The following is a 13,514-nucleotide window of genomic DNA, read 5'->3' on the forward strand; positions in this document are numbered from 1 at the left end:
CTTAGTTAACAGCAGCAGGGAGAGCATTTAGTCCTTACTGTAACTTAACAAATATCAAGATTCTGTGCCTTTGTGTTTTGCGATAACCTCCTGCAGGCCGTGGTCAATCAATACTGGCCACAGTGCTACTAGGAACACATGATTATATAAATATTATTTTCTGACACTTTTGCAGATTGACACTGGAGAGAAGACCTGGAAAAAAAAAACATATTGATTGTGTGTCGAAAACGCACTGTGAGTCAGGCCTTGGATACGTCCGCACTCGGTATTGACCACATGACGACAGCGCTTCCCTGCAGACAGTCTGAGCCAGTGTGTGCGTTTTTCTTCTTCTGCTGGAATAGATTCATGATCCTCTATGTGACTAAACGTCCATTCTCAAGCGGTCACACACAGGACAGTATATAGTCTGTTATAATGTGGCTTTAAAACAAGCTTAAGTTTGACCCTTCTGCAGACAAATTAAAAATAACAGCTTTGGCACTGCTTACATCACTGCACTAGGAAATACTCATTCATTCAAATACTCATACTCACTCTACGTCATGGTTGAATTGGCAAATATTCCTGGAAGCCAAGTCTTACCAGTAAAAAAAAAGTGTGTCGATGCTGACAAAACTGTGAAACAAGATGGACGCCTTATTTCCTTAAATCCAGATGCACACACTCCTCCCACCACCACCTTCATGCAACAAAAGCTACGCCACTTGCTTGTTATTAGCGGAGGGAAGATCAACGGCGCCTCGCTAATTGTTGGTCGTATTGTGTTGTGTGAATAATTCCACTGTTAGCCACCCACTCTATAGCTAAACGCTGCAATGCTGATGAACACTGCTGTGACGGAACCAACGCTCTTAAGGGTGTTGGCATGTGGGCGAGGAGCACATGCTGGGGGATGGAGGGCAAGCGTGGGGGGGGGGCACACGCAGCCATATGTCCTGTAACACAACACTGCTGCAGCCCAAGCTACGTCCTATTTGGCCACACTTTTGTTTTTTTTTTTGTCAGATAAATGAGACGATTAATTAAATAATCTGTTCGCACCGTTCCTGGACTCCGCTTTGCCTTTTCCAAATCCTACAACTAGTATGGAACCATTAATGTATGTTGTGAGCAATAAAAAGTGTTTATGGCTGAAAACACATGGAACATGTTGAACTGCATCCGCTCGACTCGTGCCCTGATTAAATGCAGTCTTGTGGCAAATTAAAGGTTTGCGTGATAAATTTCTAGGCGCTGTCTCCTTCGAACTGCGGCGTCCTGATTAAAACGGCGCATATCTCCGAACGCCCCCCCCAACAAAAGTTTCACTGGCTGAGATAAATAACGTGAGACACTTGACGGACACAAACAGGATTTGTCAGCCCCGGTGAGCGCTGTCTGGGCCGCCCGCATTAGCAGTGACAGCCCACTGTCACTCTTGATGCTACGCTGCTAAGTGGGAACACAATCCATTACCCGGATTGTTTTGACTTTGTCATGGGCCGACCGGCCGTGAAGGTGGGAGTGATCATGGCAGACGCATTGGATTTCATACAGTACTCTGTGCGTGATCTTAATTACAGTACACAGTGGTCAGCTTCATGCAAAGTCTGAGCGTTTCAACGACAGGATGGGTGGAGCAGCCGGCGTCGGTCCTCGAACGCACCGTGACATCAGACGGACCCGAGAGCGGGCCGCATCCGACGCCGGCGCCCGCCGACGCGTTAATGGGCCGCTTTCATTATCCCAGTTCTAACAAACGCCGCGTTGACCCGTCGCCCAGACAAATGTCGACGCATCAAAACAACGGCCGGCGTCTTTATTGCGGGAGCCCCGCGAGGTGGAAGGTTAATGGCGGCGCGGAGCGAGCGAGAGGCGCGGTTTGAGCAGCCTCGAAACGCTCGCGGTGATGAATGTCTATTATTTAGCGCAGCTCAACTTTCAAATGCACTTGTTTATCTCATTGTGTACACTACTTATATCAGCAGCAGTCGTGTTGTTCGTCAGGCAGGCAACGGGCACGCGGACCTTATCTCACAGAGGAATAAATGCTGTCACTTATTTCCCAACGTCATTTCTCTTTGTTCTAATTAAGATCTGTTTTGCCAAGTTGATCCGCGGGTCTCGCGTGCGCCTCCTCACCCTTCCCCTCCGTCTCACTCACCTCCCCCGATTCCATTTCTAGGCGTCTGTCAGCTCGTGAAAACGTGATCGCATGGTTTATCGGGGGCAATCCAAATGCATTTCACACTCCCGCTCACTTCAAGCGGATCTCTTCCCTCTTGGTACCTCGTTCGCATGTATCAAACCTACATCTACTCTGTAAATCTCCAAATCCGGAGTGATGTGATGAAATCTTCCCATTGCCACTCTTCAGCTCTTGAAACACTATGTTAACCCAGAGTTAGGTTTTTATTTTACCATATCCTTATTTTCTCAATTTACTCAAAGGCTACTGATGTTAAATTCCATACATGATATGGATTCTCTCAGCTTAGCATATATGACTTCTGTCTCTTCTGTCTGACTTGAAGACTTATTGTGTTTTCACTCTCATCTGTGTGTGTGTGTGTGTGTGTGTGTGTGTGTGTGTGTGTGTGTGTGTGTGTGTGTGTGTGTGTGTGTGTGTGTGTGTGTGTGTGTTCCGGCCGTGTTTTGTATGGGTTTATTCTTGTCCTGTGTACCAACCTCTCAATCTCGTCTGAACACCTTGGGGTCATATCATTCTGGCCTGGACAGGCCGCCTGCTTCCCATTTAGATTATATGAATGGTTATTACTGCCTCCTGGCTGTCAGTCAGATAAAACCAATATATCCCCGGACGGGGGCTTATCATGCGGCAGAGAGGACTTTCTCTTGGGAGAGAAGAGGAGCCATCCTTCAAATGTTTTACAAGTTTATTTTGGCCGTCACCAGATGCAGCCACATGTCAGCAGCTTCTTGTTTATAACGGAGACTAGCTCCGCTTGCAGATGCGTTTGGTTTGAATTTCACCACTTTCAGTGAGGCAGACTTTGGCAGTGAGTGTTGCAATATTCAGTGTGAAGATATTCATGTGTGTGAGAAACAGAGCTGTAAAACCTCGACAAAACAAACACAAATATTTATAGTCTTTGACAGGAAGCTAAAATAATTAGCGTGTTTTTGCCCGTTTACCACTGCACCGTGATCCTATGTTCCTTCTTTGTGGCTTTGTAACAGAATATCAAATGTATTTGTGGTTGTGGCTTTTATTTTGAAGTCAGTCATTGATCGTCTTCTCTTTAATACACACAGTCACTTACAAATCAACCTCCAAACGCTACATCACAATCCCGCGTTATGGTTAACATGTGTATGAGGCCCAGCGTGATGTGATAAGGTGAAGCTGATGTGGACATTTGATGTTGTCGAATAGTTTGTCTTTGCATGTTGTTGTTAAACTCTAAGGGCCTAAAAGTGTACTCAGACGTGTCCCACAGCTCGTTAACCTCGTTGTCAATCCTCTAACATCAGCTCAGAACTGGTTTAATGCCTAAAGGAGACACGTTTATGAGTTGATATCTGTGTGATATATGTGAGATTAAGCATTTGTCTTTTGCAGCCACCTAAGGCATTTATTCAGTGCTGATGACTTCTACAGGTTCAGTGGAGCCAAATGTGCTGCTCCTGATCTATTCATTGAACAGTGAATGCAGACGGCCGGATGTAACTGGCATGGGCTGCTTTGACTCATTTAGGGAACATCAGCAATTGAAGACGCACATTTATCCAACCGGCGTATTGTTCCACACTCACCACACAGTTTTATATGATTCACCGCAAAAACAAAACCCTTTCATGTATTTCTGTCTTCGCAGCGAGTGTGTTTACGTGTGGGTGTGAATAGTCGTCTCCACTCGAAGGCATATGTTGTTTTCTCCGTTGTGAGTGTGTAATTGTGTGTGTCGGCTCTTTTACAGTCTGTGTCTGCGGGCTTGCGTGTGTTTGTCTTGACCCCTAGCGTGAACCAGCACAGGGAGAAAAACCGCACTAAGTGAACTGTGGAATGTGTTTTGGGAATCTGACGCAGAGGAGGGAGGTTCTGCTGCCAGACACATGAGAAGATTCACTTCTCGTGGCGTATTGTGCATTGTCTCACAGTTAAACCAGTTGTGAGTTTTGGTTGTCTGTCTGTCTGTCTGTCTGTCTGTCTGTCTGTCTGTCTGCCTGTCTGCCTGTCTGCCTGTCTGTCTGTCTGTCTGTCTGTCTGTCTGTCTGTCTGTCTGTCTGTCTGCCTGTCTGCCTGTCTGCCTGTCTGCCTGCCTGCCCCTCTGTCTGCCTGTCTGCCTGTCTGCCTGTCTGTCTGTCTGTCTGTCTGACAGTATGGGAGAGATCTTGGGTTCTAGGGGTGTCCCAAGTTTGCACGGCCTGTCTTGTGTGGGCACGTGGTAGAATGGCTGAACATGGACCCTAGAAACGACTCCACGTCAAATTAGATTGGCAATATGAAAGTTTTTAAAACCCTGTGTGAGTGCTCTGTGAGGAGATTTTATTTTGACATCCAAAAGCACCACAGGGGACACAGGCCGACTGAATACTAATGTTTGCTTTGTGAAGAAAAGAAAAATCTGCTTCTCTCTTTATGTTTTCCGATGGTGCGATCAGATAGGCCAGCTTATTACTGGATGAATATGAATTTGGAAGCGCCTGCAGATATGTGTGTATATACAGTATATGGAAACCATCAGCATGCATAACTGTATGATATATGCAACCTAAACCCTCTTTATCCATCTTAACACCTGATTAGTATTCAACGCCGTGGACCAAAACATGCTCATGACATTGAGTCATACTTTAATTATGCGCAAATGCTTATTGGAAGGCAGCGTAATTAGCTATTGAGAAATAACACGCATGCATGTTTAATGTGCAAACCCTGGATGCATCCGTCCTCCCTGTCCCTCCATCAGTCCGCCTAATGACCTGATCAATGGGAGGCGGCTCGCGCGCCAGCTTCTTTCCAGTATCGTAATCGTATTCTTTGCCAGTACCGGTCCGACGCACCCCGTGCATCCGGGCGCCTTTGCTAGTCTGCGCCTCTGTGACATTGTCCAGGTTTTCTGGCATGTTTCTCGAGGCAATTTTATGGGCGATGATGGAGATGGAGGCTCCTGGTAATGGTTGTAGACAGCGCGGATCTCAGCCACGGAGCTGGACCGGAGCCGGGGATGCGGCACGTGAGTTATGTGTGCCACAGGGGTTAGTCGTACACTGGTCCAGAATGATGAACGCACATTAGTCAAAGGCCACCGACCAGGACGTGCTGCATAAACGGGGCCTGGGGGGGGGGGGTTGTTGCAGTCGCACCACAGACGGCAGGTGTGTCTGGCTGCTCCCCTGAACTGCACGTCCGCTGCCGCATATGGTGGCGCACGCGACGGCTTAACGATACAGTGGAATCAGCGGCGTCGAATGCAGCTGCAGCGGCGCCGGACACTGTGACATAGATGTGATGAAGCTAATATATCTCTTCCTCTCCTCCCTCTTTTTTCTTCTTCTCTGTGTCTCAACAGCAGCAGATGGTGAGGAACCAACTTCAGCAGGTGGGAAATTTTTATGCTTGGTAACACAATTTCCTTCGTTTTTGTACTTGTGTGTGTGTGCGGGGGGGCGGAGAGCTCCTCCACTTTTCAAACTCCCTGCCTCCCTCATTCCTCCTCGCTCTAATTTCTGCATCGACTCACTGATCGTGCCTGGTCAGCAGCACTTATCATTATATCATTGGTTAGTTCCATTCATGAGGCAGCCCCGACCGAAGCCTCCTCCAATAGTCTGACTCAGGAGAAATATCTCATCTTTGTCTGTTTCAAAGATTTGCTTTTGTTTCATTTGCGTTTTATCGAGTGAAGTCATTTTTCATGCCGCTTCGAATAATGTGTTTTTAATAATCCATTAACATAAAAGTAGCATTAATCTACAGCGGTTTCTATATCTCCACGTCCCTTTTGAGCGGAATGTACTGCATTGCATGCCTAAATGTAGTCCATTAGCATTAATGTTAATGCACGGTCCCCGGGGAGCGCACGGAGTGGGCCCTCGCTGCTCTAAGTGTCGGCGTGCATGTGGCAGCACGGCGCGGGTCTGTGCGTCATCGCCGAGGAACTTCGCTTCTAAAAAACGCCCTCCTCAGAGACCACATTCTGTATTCACGAGGACCGTTTCTCATCATTGAAAGATCTAATGTAACGAGAGTTTTAATACAAAAGCCAGACCACGGAGGACAACAGTAAACACGGACCTGATTTATCTTCATCACTGATGTAATTAAAATGTCACTTTGCATTCGGAGGAAGTGCCACAACCGCACACAAACTTCCTGCTTCTAAATGCTTCCTGCGTCTAATTGTCTGCGCTTGTATCATTAATAATAATCTGCCCGTCGCAGATCAAATAGGTTAAAGAAACAATTGTTTGTTTAGGTGAGACGCGGCGCTGCGGTAATCAGTGCCGAGCTAAGCTTGGTTTAATCTGACGTTCACTCCGCATTCATTGTCTTTAAGGCACATCTTTGTGTCGTCGGTGCAATAAATGTCACATTAGACAGAGCGCGGCGTGTGTCAAGGTGAAGCATGCGTATGAAGTGTCTAATCAGATATTCACAGGCAGCATCATACTCAGTATCTGTGTGTATTTAAACTGAAGTCTCTCGGTGAACATGCATGTAATGTTCAATACCTTGATCTCAAACTATTATTTGACACAAGTATATTCATCCTTGTGAAAATAACTATAATGAATATATTGCACGTACAGTATGTGGATAAGAAATACTAATCAGATCAAAATGAGGTGTAATCCTGACCACTGACCCAGAACTGGACAGAAAATAGGACAGTGTGATGTGGGAACCCAAATGACTCATGACAGCTTTAAAGAATTTAGCACATCAGCTGCTGTTTCACAGTCTATAGATCTTTAATCTGCATATTCACGGCCTTTGTCTGGGGACGGCCGTGCATCGTGATTGGACTGAATCATAACGTGTGAACGTTGGCCAAACAATCTGCAAGGCACGCGAAACTTTGGGACTGAGACAGGACCTACTGTAGTTTTAGTACATGTGAACGCTTAATGTTGTTTCTACTCTGATTAAGATTAATAATATTCAGTTTAAATTCCAATTGCATGTAAAAGGTATCATGTTTTAGGAGTCTCTACTAACACTAAGCTTCAGCTTCCAGCTCTAATCTGTGAAATAGTAGCTTCGTGCATGAACTGTACCGTCCGTGCTGTTTCATTAGCAAAGATCACAGGTGTGAGACAAACTCTCTGAACTTCCCCCGTAATCACAGTGTGTTTACTGTGGCTGCCACTTAGACCGCGAGGTTAAGTGGATAAGTACAGTAGTGGTCTCCAAACACAGCAGCGCTACAGGCTACACTGAACAGGCTGAAGTCGGCTTCTGTCCGGTTTATCAAGTTGCGGCCAATTTATTTTGCGCCGTAAACAATTTCACAACGCTCACAATCACTGGAATCTTTTTTCTGGAGGAGACCTTTGCGAGGCAGCAACTCGGCTTTGACATTTCCTTGACATTTACTCTCTGACGAGACGACCTCGGCTTCCACCTTCCCCCGGATTGTCCTGGAACGACGCTGATCGTCAGCGCCACCCCCTTCCTGCCACATATTCAAACCACTGTTCCTGCAGGATTCTTCCACTTGAAACTCCTTAAGTGCATTTATCTGACATTGTCAAATGCTGATGGGCGGGAACGGCGGAGTGGCAAGGGCACAGGAGAATAGGCCAAGGTCTGACTAAAAGCATGAGTGTGTGGAGGCTCGCGCTGAGAGCCGGGATGTAATATTGGTGGTACGGTGCCAGCTTCCATCAGGATGGAGGGATGGGTGCAGTGACCATGAGGCTGGGAGCTACAGAAGGGAAGCCGTCGGGGGTTAAAACACATTTGACACAATTAGGCCACGTTCGACTTGCGTGGGATGCTGCTAGATGCACTCGCAGAGCTCGGACGGTCTCGAGGTAAATTTCCCACTCCTGAAACAGGTTGAAATCTGTTTTTTGAGTAAAACGGAGAAATTAGAGCTTCTCCGGGGGGGGGGGGGGGGGGGGGGGGGGGGGGGGGGGGGGGCGTTTTTCACTGACAGTGACGCGAGCTTTAGAGCACCCTTTCCCTGCAAAGGTGGTGGGTGTAACTCGGCGTAGTGTTGCTCAGCGCGGCTGTCACGAGAGGATCAAGACTCCCCCACTGCCGCCCTGCATCAACCGAACACACTGCCTGAACAAATCCGAGATCAGCACCACCCTTGGAGGTCAGTAGTGGTTCTGTCCCACCTCGTCATGACCCCACAGTCTGGAAACTAACAAGATGAAGTCAAACCTGGCAACCAGCAAGAAGCCTTTCTATTCCTTGCATTTAATTCAGTGGAGTAGCAGTAATATACTGTACTTCCCCTGATCGGTGCACTGTATCATTTACAAGAAGCTGTTTCTTACTTAAGCAGATTACTATTTCCCAGCGTTGTGCATTTTTAACTCTTGCGGGGGCCACGTGCACGGTGCCGTGTCCCACGTGGACCCCGACCCTGCAAACGCTGCGCCCCAGCGACGGATCCGCGAGGCGAACGACGGACGCCGTCCCGCGTTTAGCCATCGGTCAGGTCTCCTTGGCTGATTGATCGGCCTCCTTTTCGAAGCCACAAATGGAATCGCGGGCGCTGGAGCCGGACGCGGAGCGAGCTCGCATCAATCACCGACTTGGGCTCGCACGGCGGAGCGGCAGCTGACGTTCACACGAGGAAGCTGCCGGCGCCTCGGAGCAAAGGGAGCATCCGCTGACAGCCTGGCGAGATCCTCTCACACGACACACAATGTGGGCCTCATTTTATGTTTTTAAGTTGTTTGTTTTCTCTTAGAAGTGCTCTTCCCTGCTGTGTCCATCAGGCCTCGTGTTGCATTCAAACCCTTGTGAAAATGCTCATTTCATGGGTTAATCTGGGGGAAAATGGCAGAACTAATCTATTTTCAGGAGAAGAAAAGAAGGAAACAGACATTAATGCTAAGGCTTTTCCTGAAAATAAATACTTTTGTATTGCCAGCCTATATTAACAGTAGTGAGGCTCGTCTGCATCGTCTCTGTGCATCAGGCTGATATAATCTGCTGGATGCTTGTCTGATGTGTGTGTGTGTATGTGTGTGTGTGTGTGCTGTCTAATCCTGACAGACGGCATCGCTGAGGTCCATCGCTCGCCTTGTATCAATATCAACGCGGCAGATGTACAAACATGCAGAGTTCCCAGTCACCTTGAAGTATTCTTGATTCACATATCCCAGCATCAGTAAATCAGGTTCTTTGAAATATTGCTTTGTCATGTTTTGAAGCCTTTTCTATCTAAAAAAGAAAATAACAAATTTCTGATTGAACGCTATTTGTCACACTCGCTCGCTATCTCTCTCGCCCAATCTCTTCACCTCCCCCTCCCTCGCTCCCTCGCTCCCCCGCCTCCCTCCCTCCGATCCACGCTCCCCATTAGGGCGGCTGTCAGTGCGGCTCGGCGCGGCTATAGATCGTCACGTCAAAACAGCCCTGAAACCTGTCACACCCCTCTCCCTCGGAGAGCAGGGGCCTCTGCGAAAGCTATTATACGTTCCTCTGTTCGACTGATTAGCCAGCGCTCTCATTATTACTGATACAGGTCCCGGCTTTGAAATGGCATGACTTCGATAGGATTACCTCGTTTGTAATTCATATCCAGAGGCCCGCTAATTCCAACGAGAGAACAATAATAAGCTCGCCCGGTGCTGTTCATTTATATATTCTGTCTGCTCAGCTCGTTTGGAGGCGACGCATTTCCTGGGTTGGGGCCGAGTCTTAAGTGGCCGAGCGGATGATGTGACGTGCTCGTTCAAGGCCGCACCTGTTTACTTCGCGTCGTCAAGTTTTGCGCCGGTGGCTGTTCATTTGTCAGGTTGATTTAAGAGGCCACGCGAGTCTCAACCTTGAGACTTCTCGTTGCTTATCACTTTGAATGAAAGAAGAGACCTGTCAAGGTGCAGTGTACATGTCGACAGTAAAATATGGCTGTGAAGGGAGTAGAATGGAAATTCATCAAGACATTGCGGGGAGACAGAACGCTTCTGCAAGTGCTACGTACACGCTTCAGCATGAACAGAAGTCATTCTGTGAAGTTCGACGTGTGTTGAGCTTTGGCCAAGAATGAATTAATATCAAATGCGAGGCTTCTGAAGTTCTTCCGTCCAGTTCTAAACTTTCAAACCTGTCGGTGTGATTGAACAACTCAGCGTTTAAAAGATGAGAAGTCTATCGACTTATGAAACCTTAGGTCCTTCTCATTACAGTACATTCCACCACTTCCTGCCGGTTCGTCCAGGAACCTCTGCAGACGCCACTGGATGAAACCAGCCGTGAGGACAGAGTTGTGATAATCGCTGCTCTAAAGGACATTAACAAGAGTCAATGGAGGCAGCTTATACAAGATGAATTTATAACCTGCTGTTCCAAGAAAGAGGATTGATTCACGGCACTGTGATCCCTGACCCGTTAGTGTTTGCTATACCGTACATTCAATCACACGCAGTGAAACACGCAGTGTTTATTCAGCACACACGGTGGCATTTTGACAGAAGCTCATATTGACTCTTCTGCATCAAATGTTAAAATATGATTTGTTTGGACCAGTTGGCGGCTGTGATGAAAGGCAGCTGTGATGGAGCAGTGTAACGTCCAGGGAGCGGTGCAGCACTGGCTGCTACTGCAAACAGCACCTCCTGTTATTTAAAGAGTAAATAGCAGCATCAATAGGAGAAGGTCAGTTATTAATTATCCAGTGTCTGTGCTTCACATCCAGTCGAGAAGGAGACGCCAGAGCTAAACTCAGGAAAGTGACTTAATAACTAACCTTATGAATGACATAATCAACTCTAATTTATTTTACAAACCTTTTTCATATTTCATAAATACTTTATTTGTCTGTAGTTTGGCACCATTAAAAGCATTACAGTGTATTTCCTCCTCAGTATTCCGCCGTCCACGTTCCCCCTGCTCTCCCACGCTTGATGTGTGCACTTGCTTGTCAGGGGGATTCAATTTAAGACGTTGCCTTGGGCTGCCCCTGCCCTCAGACCACAGAGACCAGCCGCCTCCCTCCGCTCGTCTTCTGTTCTGTCAGACTGTTTTACTCGTACACCGTCTCACTAAGGTCCAACTGTAATTTTATTCATTCAAACTTTTGTACAGTTCAAACACTCCACCTCGCAGACGTCAGGTCTGTCCAGTCTCTGGAAAGTCGTGTCTGGGAAAGGCTTTTCTCCTTTTGGGCATGTTAATCAGAAAACAAGACAGAGCCAATGGTCCTCTTACATTTTAATGGTGGCACCAACCAGAGTCCTTGACGCTGTTTTGCTCCTTCGCCCCCACAGGTCCTTGTCATCCGAACCCCTGCCACAACAGAGGGACGTGTGAGGTCAGCGAGACCTACAGGGGCGACACCTTCATCGGTTACATCTGCAAGTGTCCAAGCGGCTTCAGCGGCGTTCACTGCCAACACAGTAAGTCGACTTAAAGAATTAGAGCATGAAATCGGGGGAGTTTCAGGGTTGCAGAAAACCTCAGCTCTCGATTTTATACAGTACAATAGATTTGTCTGTCTGAGAAAGATTTTCCAACACAAATAACGACCTTGAGTAAGTTATAAATTTTTAACGGCTGACAGAAAGTAAATCATTGTTAAAAGGACGAGCTCAGCAGAAACGATAGTGGGTTTGGTGGAGGAGGGAAGTGCTGAACCCGCCGCCTTTTGTCGAGCCCGCTCTTAGTAAAGGTTAGTATCAAAAGGCTTTTGCTGCTAGAATAATTCTGCACTTTAGACCAGGAAAACAATCAGTGCAAGTTTTGCATTCTAACGTGACGCAATGACAGTAACTGGTATTTTACAATAAACTCGAGCCCAACCAGACACTGCATAGAAAGCAACAGAAATGGCAGGAAACCTTTTGTTATTTTTTAAGCAGCAACGCTTCTATTGATTAATGCTGCAAAGCTTTCTCCTGCATTTGTGAAATCCCACAACCGCCAGCTTTTATAGCTGTTTACGGCAGCAACAAGGAGCAGCTGGAGTGAGTTATTCTGACATTTCAGAAAGTTAAGTTGCTCAATTTCTAAAGCAGTCAGCTTCACTTTTAAGCGCCCCGAGGAGCAGTCAGGGCTCCGTGCAGCGGTGAAGGAAAGCAAACAGTCCACGGTGTCAAGACTCGCAGCGGCGCTTATTGATTAAGGAGCAGGACCTCGTTAACGTGCTAATGTGTCTGACCGCGTCGTATGGCGGATACAGTGGGCGGAGCTAGCGCCGTAGCATCATCCCGCCCGCTCAGTGCAGCAGCAGCACGGGGCTTTGTCTTTAAGCTCTAAATCTCACTCTATCCTGCAGCTTGATATATAGGCCAAGTCATGCAAGGGCCCCGCCCGTGTGCGTGCTTGGCTGAGCATTGCATTAGCGCCAGCGCGCGCCCTGCACAGTTGTTCTTCGTTGCCGCCAAAGTAAAGCCACGCGGAGCAGAACTCCTCGGCGAGATGAATTCCTATTAGTTGGCGAAAATAAAGTGGCAGCGCCCTGGAGACGGAGAGAAAGAGGCGCTAAGCAAGACGTAGCCGCCCCGCGCATATGCCGCTTCCATTAGAGTCAAAGATAGTCGTTTAAAGTGAAAGGAAAAGACGGGCTTTTACTCTGGACCGTCATCAGCGGCCGTCATTTGTGCGTCTGCGCCAGTGTTTTCGTTTTTCTTTTGTAATAAAACACACAAAGGCATAAAGGGAAATGGGGCGAGTCACATAATCAACAGCGAGCCGCCGTGTTTGTCGCCAGCCAGAATTGTGAGCAATTGGCCACTATTCATGTCATAATTCAGTTATTGTTTCCTATTAAGCCCTCGGGCTGGTGAGAAACTGATTTTATATGGGCTGAATGCACATTAGCGTTTGCCAATTTTCCACATGGTCATTACACAATGGTGGAGGGTGGCTGGGGGGGGGGGGTGTATCTGAAGACATTAATAATCAAATCTAGCGTCTGGATAAGCCCTTCAATTAAATGATAAACGCACATAAATAATTGTCCCTCTTTGCGGCTGGCTTTGTGAGCCTGGTGTTGGGATGACGAGCTTAATGAGGAGGACACAAAAGAGAGGCGACGCGTTGGCCGGGAATTCCATAGGAGGCAGGAAGCAACACACGGCGGAGGACGCTTTGGTCCCGATGACAATCTGTCTTGCGTGCGCGCGCCGAGTTAATGAATATCGCCCAATTTAATGGGCAGATAATGATGTACCTCTTTTCCCTGCTAATGGCGGTTCACACTAGTACATAACTTTTAAGTAGTGCATCTGTCAATAGTGAATTAATCAATACCTTCATTAGTTTTTGTCCTAATAAGCTCGCAGCTGTTGCGACAGAGTGGACGTCTGCTGCTGGGAGCAATTACTGTTCATCAAGCCCAACTGTTTCTGTTTTATTTTGTGCGTCGCATCCAGGA

General features: G+C 47.4%; 1 protein-coding gene across 3 annotated transcripts in view; it reads left to right on the forward strand.

Annotated features, from left to right (window-relative positions):
- The window catches only part of LOC114861951 (EGF-like repeat and discoidin I-like domain-containing protein 3), a 68,211-nt gene that overhangs the window by 12,821 nt on the left and 41,876 nt on the right, over positions 1-13,514 (forward strand). Inside the window, exons 2-3 of one of the 3 annotated variants that reach the window (XM_029161714.2) lie at positions 5,523-5,552; positions 11,407-11,535. In XM_029161714.2, coding sequence (XP_029017547.1) covers positions 5,523-5,552; positions 11,407-11,535 — 159 coding nt within the window. The remainder of the gene's footprint in view (positions 1-5,522; positions 5,553-11,406; positions 11,536-13,514) is intronic. The other 2 variants (XM_029161715.2, XM_055511716.1) reach the window with 2 other exon arrangements.

The sequence above is a fragment of the Betta splendens genome, chromosome 9, assembly GCF_900634795.4.
Source record: "Betta splendens chromosome 9, fBetSpl5.4, whole genome shotgun sequence".
NCBI lineage: Eukaryota > Metazoa > Chordata > Actinopteri > Anabantiformes > Osphronemidae > Betta > Betta splendens.